Raw genomic sequence first — 26,894 nt, 5'->3', positions numbered from 1 at the left:
TGGAAGGATTCGTAAGGTAAAGAACAAGGAAATGCAATCGCACAAAGGATGGTGTGGAAATAATATATTTTATATGTGATTTTAGTCTACAAAATGACAAATTTACACGCAGTGACATTCACCAGGCAGATCATGGTGGAACCGCTTCATTCACGCTGTAATGTGATATTATGTGGTACGTTCACTTAATACTGAGACAAAGCTCCTTCATACATCAAGTAAAATACTGATTGCACTTCACTATAATTTCACTTTACACTGTTATGTCCCTTGCATTATGATTTCTGGACTGCGACTATCAAAGAATGTAACTGAAACACCATCAGCAATTAAATTTGTAGACCGTTTTAATTTTAGGATGTAAAACTGAGATCATGTTTGGATAACTTTCGGAGCAATGAAAACTGAGACCTTGAGTTTGATGCTTGATAGTAATATCAACAAAATCATATTTCCTGTTTCCAATGTACTTTCAGTGAATTTTGTTCGCTTTTGTTTATTTCGTATTATTATTTTATTTATTTATTTTTTTTATTTATTTATTTTTTTTTTTTTTTTGCTTATTTCTTTGTTTGGTTGATTTTTGGAGGGGGTGGGTGCGGTTGGTATTGTTTGTTTGGGTGTTTTCTTTTTGGGGGGGTTCCTTCTCGGCATATGGTGTGACGACAACCAGTGGTTCTCGACACATTGTGTGACTTTAACCTATCGTACTTGGCATATGGTGTGATGTCAGCCAGTGCTTCTCGACACATTGTGTGACATTAACCTATTATTCATGGCACATGGTGTAATGTCAACCGGTGCTTCTCGACACATTGTGTGACATTAACCTATCACTCTCGGCATATGGTGTGATGTCAACCAGTCCCTCCCGAGATATGTTGTGTTGCCCCATAGTGTAAGCCTAATCGTTAGAGAATCCCGGGGACACGGCCTCGCGCATTTAGTTGCAGATTAATGACATGATGCTATATTGTGACCAGCCATAATTTGGAGTGGCAGCTACAATGTTATCACATGACCGCCTTTGTTGAAAATTGTTTGTCATCACACACTGTCACAATATCACTTCGACGTTCACATTGGAAAGGGTGAGTTTACATCAGCTCAAACCCCGGTCTAAATTCCAACTATTTAGTACAACATGTATGCACTCATGCTCCATGGTGAATCAGTACTAAATAAACAAGAAACGGCCATTAGATTCAGATGTATCCTTATCAGTATCACCTGCACACGATCTCACATACACAAGGTCAGTGTTCAGGCTACCCATGCTCCTGAAAAAAATGAGCGTATTCAACCTTCCATAAATACAGATTGTGTTTTGTCGGAAGGGTGAAAGTATAAGAAATACACTGTCCGATATTTTCCGCCCTGTACTCATCCGTTGTAATTTTGTTTTGGTTTGGTTTGGTTGGGTTAGGTTTTTATTATTGTTTCTTTGTAACTGTTGTTTATTTGTTTGTGTTTGTTTGTTTGTTTGTTTGTTTGTTTGCTTGCTTTGTTTATTTGGGTTTTTATTGCTTTTTTACCCGTTTGTTTTTGTTTTAGTTTTTGGGGGGTTTTGTTTTGTTTTGTTTTGTTTGTTTGTGTTGGGGTTTATTTTTGCCTTTGACATCATGCCGACGTATAAAATTATTATGTACACTACTGAGGCACAGTAAGAATACTGACTACTTGTCTCCCCCTCTCATGTCAACTGTCAGGCATGCAAAAACAAATGCCAATTTTTAACGTCACATGGGTATCGAACCACTAACCTTCCTCTGTATTGCCCCCTTGTTGCGTCATCAAATTCAGCAGCCTGACATTTGAGGAACGTTGTGCAACAAACTCATGGAAAATGAAATCAATTTTGGTTTCCATCCTTCCCGTTCCCGTGCAAAACTTCATTTACAATGGGTATGACGTATAGTTGTTATCTCCAGGCTGGTATTACATAATTTTAAATCGGTTGTCAGGCTTCCTCATCCAATTGGCTCCCTCACCGTAAACCTAGATAAAACCCTGTGATTTTCGTGCTATAACAAGTTATGTCATCATAAAATAACAGCAAAATATGCCAGTATCTCTTCTATCCTTGGGAATCAGCTTTTAACTTAAATACCTTGACCTTTCTGCAATATAGGGTGTACGTATGTGATGTTTTTCATTTATTTGATTTTATTTTTATTTTTGATCCTCACATCCTCGTGAATGAAAATATTCATTCTTGATGGAATGCATAACAGCTTCTCAAAAAAAAGATTTCGATCCTGTTTCCTTATTGCACTGTTGACGCAAACGCAAACGCACTGTTACTTAAATCACGTCATGTACATGTACACTACATGAACCTGTACACGTACACTACATGAACCTGTACACGTACACTACATGAACCTGTACGTGTACACTACATGAACCTGTACACGTACACTACATGAACCTGTACACGTACACTACATGAACCTGTACGTGTACACTACATGAACCTGTACACGTACACTACATGAACCTGTACACGTACACTACATGAACCTGTACGTGTACACTACATGAACCTGTACGTGTACACTACATGAACCTGTACACGTACACTACATGAACCTCTGGAATTTCGACGCGGTTGACTATATTTTGCATAAATACACGCATCTCTACCCTTGAAAATAGAACGAATAGCTGTTTATCATCTGTCACATGTCTCATCAAAACAGATTGGGACTTCGACATACATGGAGGCCAGTGGTGCCCCCCGGCTTGGGACCAACTTCTCTGCTGGGACAAAGCCCCTGCAGGACAGACAGTTCATCAGCGATGCCCCAACTACATCAGTGGTTTCGACCCTGACAGTAAGTACCTACACCTCACTAACTCACTTCGGATATGTCCATGTCCAAGGACTCTCAAAATCAGTCTGTGTTATCAGTAGTGATGCCGACGACTGTAGCGTTATCGCCCGATGGAATCGTAATTGTTTTGTTTCTCCACTTGACAGTCTCATTAAATAACTCAGCACCGGTGCCGTATGCAGAAATGACATTTCATCGTGACGTTAACATGTCATGTGATAAATCAGATCTTCCAGCCTATCGGTATCGCTCAATGGCTTCCTCTGTATTGGGGACTGACACTTTTCATACCAGGGGTACCGCATGTACCTGTGATTAAAGGAGCGCTAGGATCACAGTCGTATGTTCGTTCCTATGCTGGTCTAGTCTAGTGATTAAAGCGTTCGTTCGTCACGCAGGAGACTCGGGTTCGATTTCACACCCAGGTTCAATGTGTGAAGTCTATTTCTGGTGTCCCTGTCGTGATATTGCTGGAATATTGCTAAAAGCGGCGTAAAACATTACTCACCCACGGTCGCACCTACCGGTTAGTCTGACCTAAATGTATACCTAACAAGCAACTGAGGTAACGAGTGTGCAACCATTTGGTTTTGAGGATTACTCCCTAAACACATACAGCTCACAACAATATTTAATTCACTCCCCCCCCCCCCCCCCCTTCCAAGTTCTACTTCATTCCACATATAATTTATCTTATCACGTCACACAAAAATTCAGCTCAGTCGAGAAAAAAGAAAAACAACTTGCAAAATAAATAAGTCATTTTTATACAAGGGAAAGACGTTTTTCATTTGTATGGTCCTTGCAGGCATACCTCTACATGAACACTACAATTGTTCCCATTTCCCTTTCCTCAACATTGTGAATTACAAAGTCATCAGTTTTTACATCTGAGGATGTTCATCCGTCTAACTCGTCGTGAAACAGGAAGGAAGCATCGCAATGGAGTGCTCGCTGAGAGGGGGGCATCAATCTATTCCTCCATCGCTCTTCACGGGGCACGACATCGTGGCTTCACAAGGATTAACGCTGAAGGGCAGTAGTAGATGGTGCTAGATTGATGCAGAACAGGTTACGAAACCGGAATGAAGGACATATCAGTGAAATTAATTGATGGTATCACTACACGCCCTTTGTCCAGGTTCATTATATGAGCAAATCATATTAATTGTTCTATGTACAGAGATAAGATGACATTTTCCGTGAATTTCTACCTTATATCAGTCAGCTCAAAGCATACTTGTAGTCTGGGCCGTTACAAGGGGGTTGACAAGACCGATTCAGCAACAGGTCATGAAGGGACGTGAAAGGCTGATAAATATGGTACATTGCGCTTTCATGGCGCCTGCACACGGGGGATCAATGGGTTGGGGGTGGGGTTGGGTTCATGACAATGTCCGGACAAGCGCTGCTTTAGAGTGCTTCCACACTCAGGCACAGTCCCACAGCCAGTCACGAACATCCCACAAAGTATTTTAATCCAAGCCACCAGTTTTGGTTTTGTTCCCTTGGCAGGATATCATGTTCAACGTAATTCTGTGTGAGTGAGTGAGTTTAGTACTACGCCACCTTGGAAATATCACTACGGGGGACACGCGTTATACCCATGTGGGTCTTTGGCGTGACGGGCGAACGCTTTAACGACTAGACTACCCCACCACCCATATATTTTGAAAAGTCGGGGTCGGAGATCGAACCGCCAGTCCTTCGCAGACGTTCGGTGCGTTTCATGAGGGCGGCGGTCGCTTTACCATTGATCATCGCCATCAACGCGAACATATAGATCTTGGTTAGAAAAGGTCTTCAGCGACCTATGCTTGTCATATGAGGCGACTAACGGGATCGATTGGTCCGGCTCCCTGACTCCCACATGTCATCATGTCCCATCTGTGTAGATGATGGTCATGATGTCAATCTCTGGATTGTAAGATCCAGCTCATTCAAAACCAAAACCAACATGCATACACTTACATACAATTGGGCTTTCTTGTTTTCCCGTGGTCTAAGGAAGTACACATATTAGTTTTCGTGTATACAATGTTCATACTCGCCGATGACTTATGTCACCGCTATAATCCGTTAAATCTACCTGTATGATTACTGTATGATCATTGTGCTCACATCGGTAATGTATTCGTCCCTAGAAACACTTCACCAACATTATATCGATAGAAACAAATAAGTAGCTTATCAAACACGATAAAAATCTACAGTTATTTTTGCCTAGATTGTGTAATAATATTCTTTTGCATTGGCATTCTATATTATACATAAGTCGATAAAAACGCAATCAGCAGCATTTCTGTTATGTACCGTGAATAACATTTAATACAAATAGTTTATATATAAAATGAAAGAAAAATAGCGGTGTTGACGTAGACACAACTATAAATCAAATATATCTATTGGGCCTACGGGACTGCTGAGGATGTTCGACTCTACCGACTACCTGGCGCCATGACTGGTTTTCAACGATTCAATAATTATAAGTTTGCTATCAATAGATAGTTTGCCTTATGCCCAATAAAGTGTCTTTCAGCTGATCAGTTCTGCTTATGCTCCAGCTTGGAGGTGTTTCCTTTACAAAATACCAGCATGGTTGATATTGAAAGAATGAGCCAAGGTATTTCTTATTCCTCGTTATCAGTTCGTTCCGAATGCAACAAACACCCCTGGAAAATAAGACTGTATGTAATAGTTGTTAAAAAAAAAATTTGTTTCAAATTTCTTTGCATTTCCAACAATGAAACTGAAACTAAAAATGAATAACTAAAGTAAATTATTATCTTCAAGTTAAGAAAAGTTCACCCTTTTCAGACTATGCTGAGAGAACATGCACGGAGAACGGCACATGGTGGATTAACCCAGACATCAACAAGACATGGACCAACTTCTCACAGTGCAGCCCAATCTTGAACCTAGAGAATCACGAGGTAGTCCATCTTTGGCAACATTTTAGATATTACTGGTTGTGGGAAGTATTGTAACGTACACCCTTATACTGTCTGGTAGGGATGTATATGGTATTGGTTGACATGGTAGCTGGTTGTGGGAAGTATTGTAACGTACACCCTTATACTGTCTGGTAGGGATGTATATGGTATTGGTTGACATGGTAGCTGGTTGTGGGAAGTATTGTAACGTACACCCTTATACTGTCTGGTAGGGATGTTTATATGGCCTTGTTTGTCATGGTAGCTGGTTGTGGGAAGTATTGTAACGTACACCTGTATACTATCTGGTAGGGTTGTATATAGTATTGGTTGACATGGTAGCTAGTTGTAGGAAGTGTGGTAACGCACACCCGTATACTGTCTGGTAGGATTGTATATAGTGTTGGTAGTAGTAGTAGTAGTAGTAGTAGTAGTAGTAGTAGTAGTAGTAGTAGTAGTAGTAGTAGTAGTAGTAGTAGTAGTAGTAGTAGTAGTAGTATAATCCCATGTTCTCCTGTGTTGTCCAGCACGACGCCAACAGACTGGAGCTGCTGTACCGGGTGGGGTATGGGGTATCTCTCGGCTCCCTCATCATCGCCGTCATCATCATGCTGTGCTGCAGGTAACACGCGGTCACATGTCCTTGGCTGGGGCCCAATGCTCACAAATGTATGGCGTAGAATCAATGTAATCAAGCTGAAGTTTATACTGGAGTTATTATTATACATGTATGTTATTGTTACATTCTTTTAATTTGGACTCTCTAATGATGTCCTTGAACCTTCGTTAAGTTAATGACGCTCTAATGATGCCCCCAAACCTTCGTTCTTTACATGCCCCACAGCCTTGGTTAAGTTAATGACCCTCTTATGATGGCCCAGAGCCTTCGTTATGTTAATGACCCTCTTATGATGGCCCAGAGCCTTTGTTAAGTTACCGACGCTCTAATGATGCCCCAAAACCATCGTTATGGTAATGACGCTCTTTGGATGCCCCACAACCTGCGTTATGTTAATGACGCTCTTTGGATGCCCCACAACCTTCGTTATGTTAATGACCCTCTTATGATGGCCCAGAGCCTTTGTTAAGTTACTGACGCTCTAATGATGCCCCAAAACCTTCGTTATGTTAATGACGCTCTTTGGATGCCCCACAACCTTCGTTAAATTAATGACGCTCTTTAGATGCCCCACAGTCGTCGTTAAATTAATGGCGCGTTAGCGTTATTGACAAAAAGGCGTAACTAAATTGTTAGTCAAACAAAATCTATTGACACGTTAGTTAATGACACGTTAATACTTCCGTGTCTTTGTTAATATTCTTTCAATTAAGTGGCTATTGAATAATAGTGGTATGTTAGAATATGTTCAATAGTTGTACCAATTTAGCAGCAATATCGCCATCGGGATTACGGTGAAAACTGATCATGAAATGTGACGTACACTACCGGAGAATAGACAGTTGCCTGTGATCAGGGTTTTAACTGGGCTTTAGCATCCCATACTCGTGAGAGTTACTGGCCCAGATTCGAGTATTTACAGATACATTAAATATATGTACAGCGCCGATATCCAACCCACCTGCTCAAAAGTGCTTTGTTTTTCCCTCGATCTCCACGGCATGTCTTATTATCAATCTCAAGTACTTTGTTTTAGTGTACTGCACTTTGCTGTACCCGCAACTAGGTGTTTGCACGTATTCCTGTGGCCACCATCTGCTCATATACCAACGGATTCGTGAGTTCTTTTAAGTGCACCGGTTTGTGTACAGTAAGGGTTGAGACAACACTGAAAGAGTCTGCACACAAACATGACTCCAAGGTTTTTACACTATGATGTAGCTAGAATTTTGTTGAGTGCGGTATTAAACAAAAAGAGAAACATTGTCAGGCACATGGTGCTTTATTTAAAACATTCGCCGAAACACTGCAAAGGTCACGGAACACAAGACTAGGACCCGTTTAAATCCATCAGCATCAAATACCCATTCCTCGTTGACTGTAATTTCAGCCATTACAACACATGGATGGATGTACGTGCGAAGACCTAATGTTGCTACTTTTGCAGCCTAAATTATATTTTTTAGCGAAAGTTGTCGTTGCTTTTAATTGGTTTATTTGCTGCTGCGATTACATGTATTTTCTCGCTGCTTCAACATTTTTCATTGGTTAAATTATTTTCTTGTTACTCCAAGTTCCCGTCCTATACTTTCGAGTATGTTCTCTTTGTTTAATATTTTATCAATAGTATTTTCTCGTTGCTTCTAGTTGTTTTCCAAACTTTGAAATGTCGAGTATTTACCCGTTGCTTAGAGTATCTTCCCGTTCCACCAAACGTGTGAAAGAAAATTGAAGGAAAGTGAAATAGCGACGAGATAATCAAGATAGCGAAGAGATAATTGACGTAACGAGAAATTACTCGTAGAAACGGTGAATACTCAAGATTTCAAGTTTTTAAAATACATTTTAAGTAATGAGAAGATACTCGAAGCAACGCGTAAATAATCGAGAGCAACGGTCGCTGAAAACAATATTATACGCTAAAGAAATGATAGCTTTATGCATTCGTAGGTTCGTACTTTGTACTTGACTCTTTATAAGGATATACCCTGACATTTATTATTCACGGATAGATATTACCAATCTATACGTCTATATTTGCAGGCGACTCAACTCCAAGAGTAACACGCTCCATATCAATCTATTCTTTGCCTTCATTCTGCGAGCATCGATTTCATTTATGAAGGGGGCGCTGTTTGTCAGCGAAGTCGGCCTTGAGAAGGATGTGAGACAGAAGGAAGACGGCACGTTGGAGTTTATAGAAGAGGGGACGGTCAGTACAGTTTCTGCTCCGTGACGTATTGTGTTAAAATCATAATGGGCAGGGTGAGAGTGTGACACACACAGCAGTTTATATATTCCAAAAGTTGTACTGGTAACGAACACACACACACACATATTGTCTCAGACAAGTCCTTTAACTTTGTCTTTTTCATAACTGACCGACCGAAATGACCGAAACATCATGTTTGCTCTTTTTCCAGTTTTCTCCAAGCGTCGTTGGCTGTGCCAAGATTCGCTTTTCTCCTCGCTATACCGCTATTTGCGCTCTGAAATGGAACGAAATGACATCGGTACTTCCATTTGTAGAACTAGTTCATCCACTTGCAGCTGTCGCGTTTTGCGAATTCTGTGAAACGAGAATATCTGAAAATTGCATGTCATTGTTGTGTACATTACTGCAAGGGAAAGAAAGAAAATAGCGTACGTCTCTCCACTATTACGTCACAGCTGCGGCTCCGCCGAAGCTGGGATAACGATGTGCATATTTGTTGTGTCGGGGTAATTATTTGGGGATTGTCGCTTGAAGGAAAATGCTATAACTTTATTTGTGAGTACACGTGTACTTACTATGACAGCTTGAAAGTTTGATTCAATAGATCTCCGTTAAAATTGCGGGGTGAGGAATATTGGTCCAAGTGGGCCGAGAATCAGGAGAGAGCATTTCTGTATGTGTTTAAGATAATGTCGTAAAGTGGCAAGGTTATTAGAGGAGTCGCACACTCATCGCCCTGCGAGTTTACATGGATATTTGTCAGCGGCATGAAGGTCGCAGAGAGTATTTTGACGAGTGCCTGTGTTCCTTGGCTTTTTACTGTTGAGGTCCTCAACGACAGGATTTACACGTGTGTCGTGCTGTCTCCTTCAGCTACTGAGTTTGTTATGAACATGAATGTAAACTCGGCTTTGAATGGGTACCCGACAGGAATAAATGGTAATTTGAATACAGCGGCAAATTCAGACATTCATTTGATTTAAAAGGAAAGAACCTAATTATTTTTCTCATAATGTCAACGAGTTATGGTTTAGGGTTCTAACAAACCCTAGTAGAAGACATCCTCGGTGTCTCCAGGGTAAGTCTCAAAGTCTCCACTATACCCTGGATGCATCTACGGCCTGATTTTATTATCTCCCTTTGCTGCCCTTTCTCACAGTAGCCAATCAGCTAGGCAGCCGTTACAATCGAGCCACACCGAAGGTTTGTTCGCAGTGAGACTCAGATTTGGGGGGAAATAATAAAGACAAACTGACAGGTGCGAAACTTTTAAAAATATAGGCAAGAAAACCTACTTCTTTCAGAGAACCTCTGCATCGTTTCAGTTTCCACGTTTAATCGGGTTGATAATTTAAGAAGCGAAAATGACGTGTGATTGGTACGCTCATCTTACCAGTGTAGACACCTAATTGGATAAAAAGTCAGTCAAGGGACATGAAGGAGGTCGCGACAGTTAACTTTTCAGACTGACCAATCGAAAGTTGGCGTATTATTATACATACATATTGAACTTTTACTTCGAGGAAACTTTGTTGAGGATCAGTGTCAGAGACCAGGCAATTTTTAAAGTCTCGCCGTACCCTAAACAGTACCTGTCTGATCGGTTAAATCCGTTCGACCGACTTGCATTTAACTGGACGGTCAAAGGCGCTCAAAGGTAACTTAATGCGACCTTCTACCAGGGTTTGTTAGACTCAGCGAGGAATGTAAGGCTAAGTTCACTTACACTACATTGAATGGGTACCCGATATAATTAGATAGCAACTTGATTACAGCCGCTAAACAATGTGGGGTGTTTTTGCTTAAAGTGTAATTCCTGCATGTTCATTGATAAGATCCGGGTAGAATATGTCTTTAGCAACCCATTCTCGTCGTGCGAGGCTACTAACGGGATCTAGTGGTCATACTCACTGACTTGGTAGACACGTGTCATCTTTTCACAGTTGCGTAGAACGATGTTCATATTGTTGGTCTATGGTCTATGACTATGTTATTTACAGACAGTCGACTTATAGCTGGCATATTGCTGAATGCGGCGTTAACCAACAACCAACCCAAACAAAATCTTAGATAAAACCTTCACGTATATAAACTTCAAACATCAAGACCTCTTAAACGGTATTTTACGTTCTTCAGTAGCATCGGCTAAGCTCGCCCAGAAGTCACCTCATTCTGTCCCTTCGATCAATGGACGTTAAGTGCCTTAGGTACTACGAGGTTATAAAGATGAAAGACTTCAACTACTCAATTAGTAGCAATACAAGATTCCGGTACTGACGTTACATCAAAAGGAATACTAGATAATTCCGGAACGAGCTTCAGGTAGGGTGGAGTACATTGACTCTTCTTTGTCGTTTTTCGTCAACAAGCGGAAGTTGGGATGTCGGAGGAGAAATCGGACATATTTTCAAGCTCCACTACCATCACCTCAGTGAAGAAGTCGACGTATCTCAACTCATACATCAAACGACACTTTTATGTACGATCTTGTCAGTTGAGATCAACGTACTTGGAGGTGGAAACAAAACTTCACATGTAGTTCCTTGATGTTAATGGTTCTTAGAGACCTCTCAACATCTCCTAATCATTCCTCAATTACACAATTATGAAACATTCTGTCTGATACGGAGTAGCATACACACAGTCCAGATTGTAACCACTTATATCTGTTTTCATTGGACTCGTGTTTAGGTCTGTTTTTATTTTTATTATTTACTTATAGCAATTGGTGAAAGTGGTCATCTCGCGAATTATACCCGTTGATATTTAGGGTGGAATTTTCACCTGAAATGACGAGTTTATACGATTCGGTCAACACATGCTGGTGGCCAGAATGGCAGCAGGTCATGCTTATCTATGTCGTGAACACCCGGTGTCTTCACCGGGTTTCGGTCATCATTCAGCAATAGTTTTCGCTGCTATTATCCCTTTCAAGCACATAGAAATCTGTTTCAGTAGAATAACGTAACTGGTGGTGGTGGTGATGATGATGATGATGATGATGATGATGATGATGATGATGATGATGGTGGTGGTGGTGGTGGTGATGGTTTAGAGGTTTGAAGTGTGGTTTCAGACATAAAGTAATGTGGGCCTGGTTACTTGAATGGCTATTTTATATATGTTGACAGACTGACTGTGTTGGTGACGTGCGTCCATGTCTCTAACTTGTATTAAGTTGTTGATTGTCTGATGTAAGCATCATGTCACGTAAATATCGGATGCAGGATATACGGACAGGACGCTCTAGCCATTACTATCCTGAGCTGATTGGACACAAGAACACTGGATATTGCCAGCACCGGAAATTACTTTTTCGTTGTGGATAATGAATACTTTTGTTTGCTGTGTAGGATAATGGTCATCTGTTGTAGAGTGTCGATGCCCACGGGCTAGCAGCAGCTGATGTCCGAACATCTTGGTATGACGTGTTTACATTTTGTAACACTGACTACCAGGTGGATGTAAAAGCGACGAACAAAGCGTTGTTGAACGAGTTTCAGAAATGGGATAAGGTTACTAACTGCCCCAAGCAATATTCCCCCAGTTATGTGTGGCACATTGAACAGGAAGGATGAACCAGACTGAAGTTATTTAATGTAACCCCTAGACGTCTTAATGTGTATTTCCGTGAAGGTAATATATGATAGAATCATATCATCGTCCTGTGAAGACAGATAGGTTGACAGTTTTGCTGATTTGCTATGTTACACTCAGGAGACCTATTGGTCTACTTCCAGCTTATAGGACTTAAAGTGAGTCTGACCTGGAGTAGTCTCCTAGCAGTAGGTCGTGATGGGATCTATCTATCTATCTGTCTATCTATCTATCTATCTATCTATCTATCTATCTATCTATCACGCTCAGTCTGTGAGAGGAGAGACAGACTGATCACAAGAGAGTGCGTCTAGGCGTGAGTATCCACGGGGACCCTTCATCACCTCATTGCTTGGTGCATGTGTAACAGCTGGGTACTGGAGTTATCTGAAAATACAGCTGGGTACTGGAGTTATCTGAAAATACAGCTGGGTACTGGAGTTATCTGAAAATACAGCTGGGTATTGAATTATTATTTTCGTCTCGGTTGCCTTAATGGCGTGTTTTGCTGTTGTTGTGGTATCAGTGATGTCCCATGGACGTATGCTGAAATATATATCTGACGAGGTTGAGCAGCCAAAGTCTGTAACACTCCACATTTCGGTGTCTTAGTAATATACCCCCTTTAGCCCCTGCTACGTGTATCGCCTGATGGGAACCACCCACAAGACGAAGCATCAGAGCATACATGTTCAGGGAAAATGAGAAAAAAGAGAATGAGGATTTCATATGGATCTTCACCCTTAGGCGAGAAATTATATATAGCTATGAAAAAGATAAATGGATTTAAATGTGTTGCAGAACGTGTCATTGTTCTTGCAGCCTGTGTTTCATAAATATACAAAACGAAAAAACATAGACATGAGTTTCAAGCAAATGAATATGTTCTTGCCCCCGAGCAAGGTATTTTGTCGGCGCTATATATTTGTTGACCTGTATAATGTGCAGTGGTTCTGCAATACCAGTACTGAAGGCTGGGTGATATTCTCGGCATCTACCTGCACACTGAAAATGGCTTTCAAGAATTTATTGCAATTATGGATGCAGTTATGTGTAATTATCGATGTAAGTCGTGAACATGTTGTGTTGAGTATTTAATACGTATTCTTTCTCACAGTCTTTCTGGATATGGCGCCTCAATGTTTAACATACATCCGTGCTTAAAATAAGAAAAACCCATTTTTAACAATCAGTACTAGTTTTGTCTGAAATGAAATTCTAAACTCTCTCCGAAAAACATTTATAATTCGATAGTGCAAGCATTTCACATTACAAAACTGAAACCATCATTAAAATTACCATGCATTTTAATTAGCATATCTGCCTCTCTTTGAAACAGCTGTTTTTTTTCTGTCTTAAACAAGTTACCTTATTTTGAAAAGTGAGGGTAATACTTGATTGTTATGTTACCTATAAAATCGTTTCTAATTGTGTATGGATGAAAGTTTGTAAACTACGATTTAGGAGAAGTTAGAGTCAAACTAAGAAACAGTAAAAGTTTACACACAAAACAAAGATTTAGTCCCATTTCTGGCAGTTACGTTATAACACCTTTCCGTTGGTCCAGCGAGTGTTCCCATTTCTGGCAGTGTGCTGTTCACACCGCTTAGTGAACAGGTAATAACTTACTACTTGGACGGGGACTAATTTTAGTAGGTTAATTAAATGGATTAACCTAACCGATCAATGGTACCTTACCATGAGAGAAAAGCAAATAAAAGAAACGTGGTTGGCATGTCATGTGATTTCATAATATACAAGGATAACAATAATCATGATATACCACCGCTTGAATCACCTTAGAGTTCAGTTCAGTATATCACTGAGTTCAAGCCTTGAAAGAACCTGCAAGCACTGCACCAAAAGCTGATACATAGGGAGCAATGTCTCTCGCACAGGTTACATACTAACGACCAAGGTCGTAAAGAGTGCAGTCGTTTTCCTGCAGCCGACGGCATTTGGTCGGCTTCTGGCAAGCTTCTGGTTGAAGTAAAAATGTTGCCTTCTTAACTGCTCTCTTCCACCTTGAATAAATAAGAAAATAAGGTCATAAATGTTCAAATGGCTTTCATCTGCTCGCTTTACCAGACGACTGTTGTAGCCTTCGCATCAGTTGCTCGTCCCAGGATTATCACTTCTAAAGTGGGTCCAGATTCTCACGGGAGAGCTGCCACTAATCCTGACTGCCACTAATGTCTGGCGCGTAACAAGTAACAATCAATTCGTATCCTGTCAAAACATCTGCCACTGGTAAAAATGGAAAATCCAGTCAACATTCTGAACCACCGACGAACGTCTTCACTTCTCTATACCTTGGTCCCAAGCCCAATCCTTGCCGGAACTGAACAACGATTAGCCAAAGTGAAACAAACACCCGTTCAGGCTGGTAGCTGGAAGAAGGTCACGGATAACGTTGTGGACTGCCAGTTCCAACTGCAGAATGAGTGTTGTGGGCTGGAATGTCAACATCTGTTCAGTAGCCTTCAACTCCAAAAAGTTGATCATTTGCTGGTGCGTTCCCATCTGTCAGGTAGCAGACAGACTAAATCAGGGACACTGGAAATGACTGATATAAAACCGTCGGAAGAGTTTGGGACTGATCTTAAAAGCTCCATCCATAGCTGGTGGTGGTGAATCACAGAGTCTCTTCAGGTCAGAGTGGGTACCAAAAACTAGAATCCTGCTGTCGTTATAATTGTCATCAGTCAGGAGAATCCCATGCCCATGATATTATTCTCTTGATGCTCACTCGCCTTCCTAAGGCATTGCTTCTTCACGGTCATCCAGCAGGTGTTATCGCTCCTCGTAGATCTTAGTTTATGTTGCTGGTCAAACGTCTCGCAGCAATATCTCCTAGATCGGTAGCAAGTGTGTTCATACACCCTATTCTGTCCAAAATCTGAAAATTTCCCGGAGACAAACACACTGTGTTCTTAATCATTAGATGACCATAATCCCATTATCATTAACCTGCCCAAGTAGCAATTGATGTCCCATCTCTTGCAGTGGAATATAACACCTCCCTAATTACGTCATACCAAAACAAATAGACGTTAGCTGTAATTATCAGTATCCGGAATAGAGAAGGGTTTATTCAATACAAAAAACTCAAAATCAAGTTTTGTCAATTAGCAATCCGAATCGTTGAAAAAAGGTCTGAACCTTTGACACTCGTATACTTCCTGATTCTATATATAATAAAAAGATTTCATGATGCATAAATAACATCTTGGTATATAACAGAATAGTTATTTTGGGTAATAACTCTGTTTCAGTAGGAGAGGGACAGTTATTTTGGGTACAGAATCAAACAAAAGTCTTATGACATGTTAAGTTATATATTCTTCATAAAGAACAGAAAAAGATATGGTAGTTATAACACTGTTAATGAATAAAGCATCTCTAACTATTAAATTAAATGTAATCAATTGATTAAACGTTTCTGTAGCATCACATCTTATTTTCAAAATAGAGTGGTGCACGGATGTTATAGATTGCGCGTATGTGAAACCTGTCTGTAGGTTTACACTAGCCAGATACGTAGTGATTGATAAACCACGCTCACTCACTTAACTGTCCACCCAAAACTCACCACTCCCACAATCGTCAACTCAACACTCACCCATTCACTCAGCCGTACACCACTCACTCACTCACTCACTCACTCACCTGTGTCCCGTGTCGTAAATACTTATTATATATTAGTAATCCTTGGACACTAATTTCATACAAACTTACTTCAAACAACAGATTCGTAGACTCATCTTCTTAATCTGCACTCAAACATGTCGTGTCTTCCATAACGTCGTGATCCTGATTGTATTACAATCCCGCGAAGCATCAGACAATTATCTCCCCAGATGAATCCGCAGAAACGATGAATGTGATATCACATACATGAAGGAATTCACGACATGTCTAGACGCAAGCTAATATGATTATGATAGGAGTTCCAGACAAATGAAATGTAATGTTTTCATTCTTCGTATATCGAAATTCATTAACATTGTTTCTATGACTTTTGGAAAATACATGATGTCATTTAAAAGGCATATCACATGCAAGGCTAGCATTTTCCACATGTATGAAGTTTGTTGCTCTTGTATTCAGTATTTCTACAACGCCACAGGCTTAACATTTACATTGCCGACATCTTGCTTCTGTATTTGGACTACCTCAAACTCAAACTCAAACTCAAACTTCTTTATTCTCCTTCCACCACCCAGCGGTGGTACAAGAGTACAGAAAATCGGACTGCATAGAAAAAATGCAAGATGGGGCATAGTTAATGTTTAAAGTGTGACAGTATACAATTAATAAATATCGACATCTTTTTCCAATTCTGCAGGGTTTTTTTGTACACATTAATTGGCGGAGGGTAACCAAGTTTTTCCATTTGAGGTATCGTGCCGCTTTCTTGTTGTCATCTCTATATTCGACTCTTCTAATCGTCTTCCCTTTGGGATCTTCATACAAGCCTCTTTCAGCATTTGCAGTGCCGTTTTCTTTCTTAGATCCTCATGTATGTCAATTCCAGTATTGGCAGTGCCACTGTCTTTGTAGGATTCTTATGTATGTCAATTCCAGCACCATGAGTGTCAACGTCTTTGGATGATCCCAATAAACGTCTGTTTCAGCATTGCAAGTGCCATTTACTTTGTATGATCAGGTTTACGGGTGACATCTTTACATGATCATCAGATATGTCAGTTCCAGCAATGGGGTGTCATCGTCTTTGTATGATCCCAATAAACGTATGTTTCAGAACTGGCAATACCATCCTCTTTATATGATCTTCTTCATGAACGTCTGTTTCAGCATTGGGAGTGCCGCCTTATTGTAACGATCTTCATGTATTCCATCTGTGTGAGTCAGCTATGGATCTTCATGGAGGGCCTGTATCTCCACAACCTCATCTACAGGACTCTATCCACGGAGAGGAGAGGCGTCAAGCCATACATATTCCTTGGGTGGCGTGAGTACCGCAATGTCACGTAGTATGTTATTATAGGCGATTTACACGCCCAATTATAAGTGTTGCTGACTATTATGTCCCAATGTTTCTTCATTGTAGTCTGCGACATTCCACCTTTGTCACAACATAAAAATTGTCAGTACAACTCAGAAGTCGAAAACTGCTACACAATAGTAGGATTAGAGAGCCTTCCTAAAAATACACTAGCACATTACGACGCAGCAGTGGTCTCGGGACCACTGTTTAAAGGTTATAGTTTCAGAGCAATGGTCTACAACATTACAGCAACATAATAGATATTCGTGATATTTCATATATAAGTTTAATCTGAGGCGACAGTCTGGCAAACAGTTACAACGGTTGCATCACTATAATCTTCTGATGTGTCTCCACCAACAGCTGGAGGTGACATAGAGACTGTCTATTTCCACGAAGGATTAGACACCACAGTCTACAAGGAAGCCTGTTTCTCTCCGTTATATAGCGTCGCCATGCGACTTGACATGATAGCACCTGCCTCTTGTACATGACACACCTTCGCTCGTGTTATCCAGCAGATAACTTCTAACATGTACAAGCAGGAGTAGCTTGTCTTTGTCACCCTTCCCCAGGATTTCAAATCTGCTGATATTTTTATCCTTCATTTCAACTGTCTAATAACATAGCTTGAGCTGTTTACAGCTATGATCCGTGACCATGATATAACAGGCAACTTCTAACATGTACAAGAGAGTTCATTGTCATGGAACCGTGGTGGTGTAACAATCCGACATCGCGTGAGTGGTTTAATGCTTTGATCTGACCAAGTTACAACCTGATTGCTTAAGACCAGATTAAACCTTTTTAAAAAAAACGTGGTCTTTTCGTGCCACAGTACGTCCATTTATAATCGGTATCGAAGGTTGCCAGAAATACTCACTATCCGTGGTGAACCCGAATTATGTGTGAATAATGACGACGGACAAAGTAACAATTTCCAACGTATTATTTGCTGACAAAGGTCTGCAGATACTCACAGCACTGGTATCACGATCTGCTAATTTTTAAGATCCAATGGATAGCGTGTTAGACGTTTGTGAGTAACGTTTAAATCTATATGCTTTATTAATGGCAAGGTCTTTATGACATCGTGAATTCATGTTTCGGTATGGCGTGTTATTCGGTAGACGAGCAAGTGGCCAGCAGGAGTACCAGGCCTTTGTCACCCTTCTCACATTGTCAGGATTTCAACTAAATTTTATATTTGAAATGTCTCATTTTCTTGATTGATATATGTTTTTTCCCTATTTCAGTAAGCTAAAACATCTATGTAGGTGAGACTGTCATCAGAGGACAAGAATCATTCAGATTACGAAAATTAGTAAAGCATACATTTTACGAACAGTACAACAGTGCTAGAAGTCGGCAATCATGTGCGTTTCAGGTTTTCTTTGTGAAATCTCTCACTTCCTTTTGCTTTTCAGTCTTACCTTTCACATTCCTTATACCCTGGGTCGTCGTCAAGTATGCTCTGGACAACCATTTGTAAGTACACGGTAATGCTGAAGACACGGACATTGCTAGTAATTTCTTCACCCGTTAGTATTCGTGACATTTGTTAATCTGAAGAACTCTTAAGAAATATGCACATGGGAACCTATATATAGTTATATAAAAAGATATTATTCAATTAAGTACAAAGTAGTCAGTTCAATTCGAAGATTACTTAAAATTGAATATTTATAAATTAAAACATTTATCGTATCGGGCTGACATTATATCATAAAATTAGATAGACCTGACTGTAAATCCTGAAAATAGTGCTACGATGAAATTATTACAAAGAATTTGAGACTCCTTCCTTTTATTATGACGGTGTACACTAGCATGTGTCCTTGTTGTTTGGTCATACTTATTTGATGTATAGTCACAACTACGGATACGGAATTGGTACGGTGAAAAGATTAACCAGCACAGTAAGGATGCAATGAAAATACGAACCGCAAAGCCTGGGATTAACCTTTAAGACGCAACATCACAATAATACAAGCTTGCATCAATTCATTCAATTTTTCTTAATCTAATATTGTGATCCAAATACGTATGTTTTTTTTAAAAAAATAAATTAGATGCTAGCTTTCCATGCATTATTTACTTTTAGAGAAGTGTGGTGTAATATTGTGCCTTCAAAATTGCAAACGTTACATGAGCGTTACAAGACTGATCCCAGTTGCCGAAACACTGCATACTGAAGGTGCAGAACACAAGCATTATCTTCGTATAAAATACATCGCCAATAAATGACACTCTTCTTGCTGCGTTTTAGTTTATTCACTAACAGAATGAACGTGAACGTAGTTTAAAGGAGAATGCAAGAAAATTGCAATGGCTCACTGGGTTAAAGATAGCAAGGTTGCAAATGTTACAACTGCTTTCCAAGGTGGTGGTAGCTACCACTGTGAAGAAATATAACTGACTTACACATAGTACTATATCTACAACCCATAGGCCTTACACGAAACATTTGGCATACCTGTTTACCTGATCCCCTTGATGAACAATTGTGTTCATGTAAATACAGTAAAATACATACATACAAACGTACATAGCAAACATGCTTATAAGAAACTGATGTATCTAAATAATTTCCGATGGGTCACGTGCTTTACTTTTAATAGAAATTACATAAATTATAAGAAAATAACATTATTTGTGTTGGATATAACTGTAGTTTACTGTTCAAGGAGCTGATTTGTGGGGCGATTAGAGTTGGATAGAACTGTAGTTTACTGTTCAAGGAGCTGATTTGTGGGGCGATTAGAGTTGGATAGAACTGTAGTTTACTGTTCAAGGAGCTGATTATTGGGGTGATTAGAGTTGGATAGAACTGTAGTTTACTGTTCAAGGAGCTGATTATTGGGGTGATTTGAACTGGAGATAACTGTAGTTAGTTTACTGTTCAAGGAGCTCATTATTGGGGTCACTGGAGTTGGCTGTAACCGGGTTCTGTGTTTACGGGAGGGTCACATGTCTCTGTTCTTCTGCAGCTGCTGGACTGTGACTAAAAGGAAAGAACTGTTCTGGATGATACACGGACCTCTGCTGGCGACAGCCGTGGTAAGTACATGAGGGAATTTGGTTCAATGTAGCGGTTGAACAATTATTCTGTCACAACAGCTTGTCAATTTCTTGTGCCAGAAAATCCTGAAAACATGTAGTCTTCAGTCCCTTGCCACTTTGACGAAATTGGATACTGATGACGATACAGTTCAGTCAAAGGATTCAAACCCACGTTCATAACTCCTACAGACAAGGGTTTTATTTATGGCTTTGGTGTAAACACCTTGGCACCAGTGGCATTGTTAAATTCTTAAGAGACTAAACTGCTGTTGATGTCATCAACTATTCAGGAACTCAAGTTTAAATAATAGTTCCTCTGATAATAGTTGACAGGACGGATACTCACGATGTCAGCATCAGGGTAGTCTGGTGCAAACTTTATTATTTACAGACCGCCACATTGGCATATTGCTGTGAGTGAGTGAGTGAGTGAGTCACCCCTGTATAAGGGATTAGTAGGTGCATAGGTTAATGGCACCAGCCAACGTCTTTTAACAGCATCATATATATCATATCACTCGGCAGTATAATATATTTTCTGTTGTAGATAAACTTCATATTCTTTTTGGATATATTACGAGTACTTTGCACGAGGGTCCGGGCATCGGCGCGACACATGGGGCGTACTAAATACAGGTGAGGAGACAGTCCGGTGCATGAACTCCAGCTTTCTTCAATATCACGTCATCTTAAGCATTTCTCTTGTTTCATATTAACAAAGTATTTTTTCGAAATAGGAGCTTGACAATCACATTAAGATCTCACTCTACCGGGTACCCGTTCACTGCTGAGTGAACTGAGACATGTTTGGTGAATGTAATATGCACATATAATAATTATTCAATTTTGTTCACCACCGAGGCCCAAGAACCTTCAGTCAAGCACGACCAAACTGCAAACTGCCAAACATTATTAGTTACCTGTGCAAGCCAAGAACACGAACCAGCACTGTGTTCATTCTAACAACCATCTGTTTCTCTCTTCCGGATTCGGTTCATGGTGACGTGTTCAAGCAGCAAATGTGCTAACAACGCCCAACAAAAGTACCAGAATCTTTACAAAGAAATTGGAATTCCAACATTCTGAATTGCACTGTGTGTTCAACGGCTTAGATGTCTGGCATATTCTGTGACATGTGTTTTTTTATTCTGTTCCAGACGATTGGCCAAGTTCGTGTTGGTTTTAATCCCCTTATTTGGAGTTCTGTTCATCGCGTTTCACGTGGCTTTCCCCATCAGATTCAAAAATAAATTCGACCTGACTCATCTCTATATAGAGATGACGTATAACTCCTTTCAGGTACGTGAAGACTTTGAGTATCACAAATCACTTTATAGTATAGCGTCCATGGTAAGCCGTGGTGAAACGACAGTCACAGGAGTGAGTGAGTTTAGTTATAAGCCGCTTTTAGCAATATTTCAGCATTATTATGGCGGTGGACACCTGAAATGTGCTTAACACATCCTGTTCAACAGCAGGACCATGTGGGTTTCCTTGGTGGCTAGAGAGTGGGAGTTAATGAGAGGTTCAGCAATATCACTGTGCGGAGCAGAAATGGGCTTCAAACATTGCACCTATTTTGGGAATCGAACCCGGGTCTTCCGCGTAACGCTTAAAACCACTCGGCTACCCCAACTCCCCCAAGACATGATACATAAGAGGTATCCTACAGAGGAGAAGAACCGGGTCTTTAGCAACCCATGCTTGTCGTAAGACGCGACTGGTGAGGTTTGCTGACTTAACTGACACATGCCATGGTATACCATCGACGTTAGTGATGCTCATGATGTTGATCACTGAATTGTCTGACTCGATTATTTCGGGAATATTGCTGAGTGTGGCGTTAAACAACAGGTAACTTTAGAGTTGGCCAGTAAACTGCCAGACGAAATTAAAGTTGGCGTTTGAATAAAGTTTGAAATTTATTGTCAACCCGTTTTTCACGGGCAATCCTACTTTTTGGTGCACGTCGTAGGTTGCCCGGTGAGTTAGGGAAATGAATTCATGCCGAAGACTATTATCACTTACTATAGCTGGAATGTTCTTGAAAGGGACGAAAACTCAATTCATTCTCTTAATCCCCTGGGATTGCCTAATTTCTCACCTTATGACCAATTAGGAATGTGAATATTCCTCTCAGCAAGTTCATTACCTGGACTGGTGTTCATAGTCCTCGTCATTGTGCGTACTTCTCTCATGGGGCTCCATGGAGGGTCCAATGATAGCCGATTTTGTGAATGTGAATGTAGAGATGTTTGAATGTTTAAGGCTGCAAATGTGATGCAAACAGCCAAGATTAAGTAATCTGTGAAACTGTAAGTGTATTACCCTATTTACCGTTGAGGAGATGGGAAAGAATGATTATTCATTATACTCTACAAACAAAGACAGCAAACTCTCGAAATGATGCATTTACAATTTCGAAACTGTAACACAAGTTTTAAGTGCCTTTTGTGACGTCAGATATTGTTCTGTTTCAGGGATTCATACTGTCATTGTTGTTCTGCTTTTTAAACGAGGAGGTAAGTATTACAGACTCTGTCGTGTTTCTACTCGACGGCTCAGTGAGTTACCTCAAGACTTTTAAATGTGGAGATTTTAACCAACATGAAGTTCCAAAAACAACTACCCGGGAGTATATCTTAAATATATTGATCAAATTTTATGTGAAATAGTGTTCTTCTATACAATCAGCAATGTCGGACAATTCCATTTAATAAACAGGGGAGTTAAGTTGGTTCAGCCTGCATTAAAATGCTCAACATTCCATAGGGGCTTATTGGGACATATCTCCAAATACTGATTGCCACCTCTTGCCGGATTTCCTTCCTATACCCTGCCGACCTGTACTTAATGGTACCGACCACCTACTCTCAAGTAACTGAAAGGTGTGTCTGTCACATTGCGTCATGAAGTGGAAATGGTGTTAGCTGGTTACAGGTCGTCTTTGCGCATGCTCAGCTAATGATGTGATAGACGGGGTCCAGCTAATTGTATGTCGAAGATCCAGAAACGACACCATGGTAGATCAATCGGAAATAACCACGTTCTCCGATGTTTAAGGGAATGTATTTTATGTTTGTTTTTCAGGTCCATGCAGAGATAAAACGCATGTGGTATAGGCGAAAGAGTCGACGCGGTGACAGTGTGGCCTTGACGAAATCATTTGTGGTATCCTCCTTTAAGAGGGCTTCATATATTAACAGAGGACAAGTACGAAAAAATGGTACAGTAGTGCCAGTGGAGGTTCCCAAAAATGACGATATTTTAGCCAAATTACGCACAAGGGCTTTAAGGATATTCAGAAAGCAGGAGAGTATTGATGACGGAGAACTGAACGAACTCCAGTCTGTTGGAGACAGCAAAATAGCCAAAGACAAGAACGATAACCGTGCAGAGTCTTCAGGTCGTGGGGATTGTTCCGATCGGGTATCGTGAATTCAATCGGACCAGATCGTTTTTCAGTGCAGTGCGAGATTCCGATTGTCAGAAGATGAATGGTGGACCAGCGAACTGTACATGTGCACAAATTCATTGTGATTGTGTGTTGATCACAACAATATGCTTAAACGTTATGGTATGTTCATTGTTAAAGAACATATATCATGTGGACATTTTGTTCGAATCTGTCTTGTACCCGGATGGTGGTTCCTGCTTGCACGAATGCCTATATCTCACCATCAGCACCTTAAATAATGTGTATTGACAGAAGCAATGTCAAATCCTTGTTCACAGTTTGAAAATAAGTATTGTGTTTCAAGTGAATCAATATGTTTGGGAGTCGTTGAAGGGACTGGGGGATATTTTAGATTTCTTTCAGTTTTTTACAGTATTCCCTTGAACGTGTAACCTAGACCTGGTTATGTTTCATGGAGCCGAGCCGCTGTAGTAATAACGGGTGAGAAACTAGTTTACATTATACAGCATTTAGGGAGACAGTTTTATTTTAACGCATTCCCCAGACGATCGCAATGTCCGCCTAGTGGTTTATCCAGCTTTCGTATTGCGAGCCTCTGGTAAAGAGCCACAGAGACGTATGTTTAGCTTCACATGTCATCGCATCCCAGTTACCTAGATCGATGCTCATGTTGTCAGTCACTGGATTGTCTGGCCCAGATCAATTATTTGCGATATCGACGTTAAACAACAAACCAACCAATGGCGGGTTATGGAAAAGTGAAGTAGAGTTAACGTCGGTTCGGAGTTATGGGGCGTATGTGTGAGTGTGAACGTAGTGTGTGAGTGTTGCTTGTACCAGACCAGACTAGCGTCGGTCCGAGATTACAGCGCGTGTGTAAGTGTTGCTTGTACCAGACCAGACTAGCGTCGGTCCGAGATTACAGCGCGTGTGTGAGTGTTGCTTGTACCAAACCAGACTAGCGTCGGTCCGAGATTACAGCGCGTGTGTGAGTGTTGCTTGTACCAGACCAGACTAGCGTCGGTCCGAGATTACAGCGCGTGTGTGAGTGTGAGCGTGCTTTTATATGATTGCGAGAGAGTGTGTGTGTGTGTGCGTGTGTGTCTCTGCGTGCGGGGACTTGTGGCTGCTTTTACTGGACCAGGGACCCCTTTGACAAAGCTTTCGTAAGCCTAAGGTGACTTTTCTCGTACGTTCCTACTTCCTATGTTACAGTGAAGGAGGTACGGATGCCAACACAAAACTTACGAGGTCTAAGACTTACGAGAGCTTTGTGAAACGGATCCCTGGGCGTAGATTTCCGAAGCTCTGTTAGCGCCAAGGTAACCGTATGTGGCATACATCACCTATCTTAGCGCTGAGAGAGTTTCCAACATCCAGGCCCAGACTAACGCCGAGTATTACTGAGGCAATCCACTAACTGACCATGCCGCAGTTGTTTTGGATTCTCCTCTCAAACTGAGAATATCGACTCAGATCCGACAGTTCTTGTTTAATTCCCATTAATACCGTGCTCCAAGCAGGGCAACAACAGATGTCACATTTAACGTCTTTTGCTGCAGGTCTGGCGGGTCATTGAAAAGATCTTACAAGATAATGACAATTATCTGAGACGACAATAAAATCACTAATTGTGATTTCTACTTATTTTCATTTCTAATCACACGGTTGACACAGAACAGAGACACCAGGATTGTTTTTATTTCACAGTTATTATACAGTTATTATAAGTTACAAATGTTCTCCCAAGTTTTCTTTATTATAGGGCGGGAAAATAACCGGGAAATTATGTAATCATATCACACACGAATAATTCCCAGATGGCGGTTCACGAAGAAATACGAGATGATGATGCCAGGACAGAGTTATTTGGAGTCGTTATTGATCTGGTGAGCCGAATAGATGCCTCACCGTTTCTCCCGGCGTATCGTGACGTTAGGGATTGAACATGTGAAGGTTTAACTGTACCAATTGAATTCTAAAAAACAAACACGTAGCCGACGCTGATTTGATTTTGTGTAAAAACTTCAACCTTCGTTATCAGTGATGGTTTTCAGTGAAAGTCGTTTTGTTTCCGGGGAGGAAATAATTGCAGTTCTACATGAGCACTTTATCCTTGTCACTGGATCCGTTCTTCAGTGTCATTTTGCCTTGTGTTCAAAGGCATGATCAATCATTACACAGTTACAATGAATGTCCGGAGCAAATTGTTTGAATGTTTAAAAGTAATGGATCATCCGTTACATTGCAAAGTGTATGTGAATGAGGTTGGAATTGTTATTGACAAGGAATTCGGGTGAGTGACGGAGTAGATACTTAACACTGCTCCGTACAATACATCACTGGTGTCGACAATGTGTAGGGTGGGAATGAGGGGGTGTAGAGGTGTGGGGTATGAATGAGGGGGTGTAGAGGTGTGGAGTAGGACTGAGGGGGTGTAGAGTTTTGGGGTAGGAATAAGGGGGTGTAGAGGTGTGGGGTAGGGATGAGGGGGTGTAGAGGTGTGGAGTAGGACTGAGGGGGTGTAGAGGTTTGGGGTAGGAATAAGGGGGTGTAGAGGTGTGGGGTAGGGATGAGGGGTGTAGAATTGTGGGGTAGGAATGAGGGGGTGTAGAGGTGTGGGGTAGGAATGAGGGATTGTAGAGGTGCGGGGTAGGAATGAGGGGTGTAGAGGTGTGGGGTAGGAATGAGGGGTGTAGAGGTGTGGGGTAGAAATGAGGGCGTGTAGAGGTGTGGGGTAGAAATGAGGGGGTGTGGAGGTGTGGGTGTTAGAGAGTTTGATGAAGCCTACGCATATGGATATATTTTATGAAAGGTTAGTTTGGGATCACGATCAGGATATGTCGGCACATACTAAATAATAAATAAATCTATAAAATTCAATGATCAAATGATGAGATACTCTATGTACACGTAAGGCCCCAACTGCACCAAACAAAACCCTGCTGGTAGGGTTTAGAGTAGTAAACTTGTGGAGGGCTGTGGGGCGTGTTTTCTTCCCAGACCCAGGTGACGCGCGGGACGTAACTACAATACTGTTCTTTAAACCCACTCACTCACTCACTCACTCATTCACTCATACACCACTGTTGGCATCGGCTAAAGGCAACTAGCGCAGCAACTATTGACAGAAACAGCAGCACGGTATTGAGAAGTACAATCTCCAGGAACCGACACGAATCACGTGACAAACTTGTGACT

General features: G+C 40.9%; 1 protein-coding gene across 1 annotated transcript in view; it reads left to right on the top strand.

Moving 5' to 3' along the window:
• The window catches only part of LOC137256258 (parathyroid hormone/parathyroid hormone-related peptide receptor-like), a 78,091-nt gene extending 54,378 nt beyond the window's left edge, over positions 1-23,713 (top strand). Inside the window, exons 3-13 of the mRNA XM_067793990.1 lie at positions 2,703-2,837; positions 5,655-5,770; positions 6,298-6,392; positions 8,433-8,601; positions 17,020-17,176; positions 18,640-18,700; positions 20,203-20,272; positions 20,823-20,911; positions 21,433-21,574; positions 22,756-22,797; positions 23,366-23,713. Coding sequence (XP_067650091.1) covers positions 2,703-2,837; positions 5,655-5,770; positions 6,298-6,392; positions 8,433-8,601; positions 17,020-17,176; positions 18,640-18,700; positions 20,203-20,272; positions 20,823-20,911; positions 21,433-21,574; positions 22,756-22,797; positions 23,366-23,713 — 1,424 coding nt within the window. The remainder of the gene's footprint in view (positions 1-2,702; positions 2,838-5,654; positions 5,771-6,297; positions 6,393-8,432; positions 8,602-17,019; positions 17,177-18,639; positions 18,701-20,202; positions 20,273-20,822; positions 20,912-21,432; positions 21,575-22,755; positions 22,798-23,365) is intronic.
• The last annotated feature ends 3,181 nt before the right edge of the window (positions 23,714-26,894 follow it).

The sequence above is a fragment of the Haliotis asinina genome, chromosome 11 (genome assembly GCF_037392515.1).
Source record: "Haliotis asinina isolate JCU_RB_2024 chromosome 11, JCU_Hal_asi_v2, whole genome shotgun sequence".
NCBI classification, from domain to species: Eukaryota; Metazoa; Mollusca; class Gastropoda; order Lepetellida; family Haliotidae; genus Haliotis; species Haliotis asinina.
Note: the sequence above shows the minus strand (reverse complement) of the source record. Positions and strands in the feature narration are given on the sequence as shown.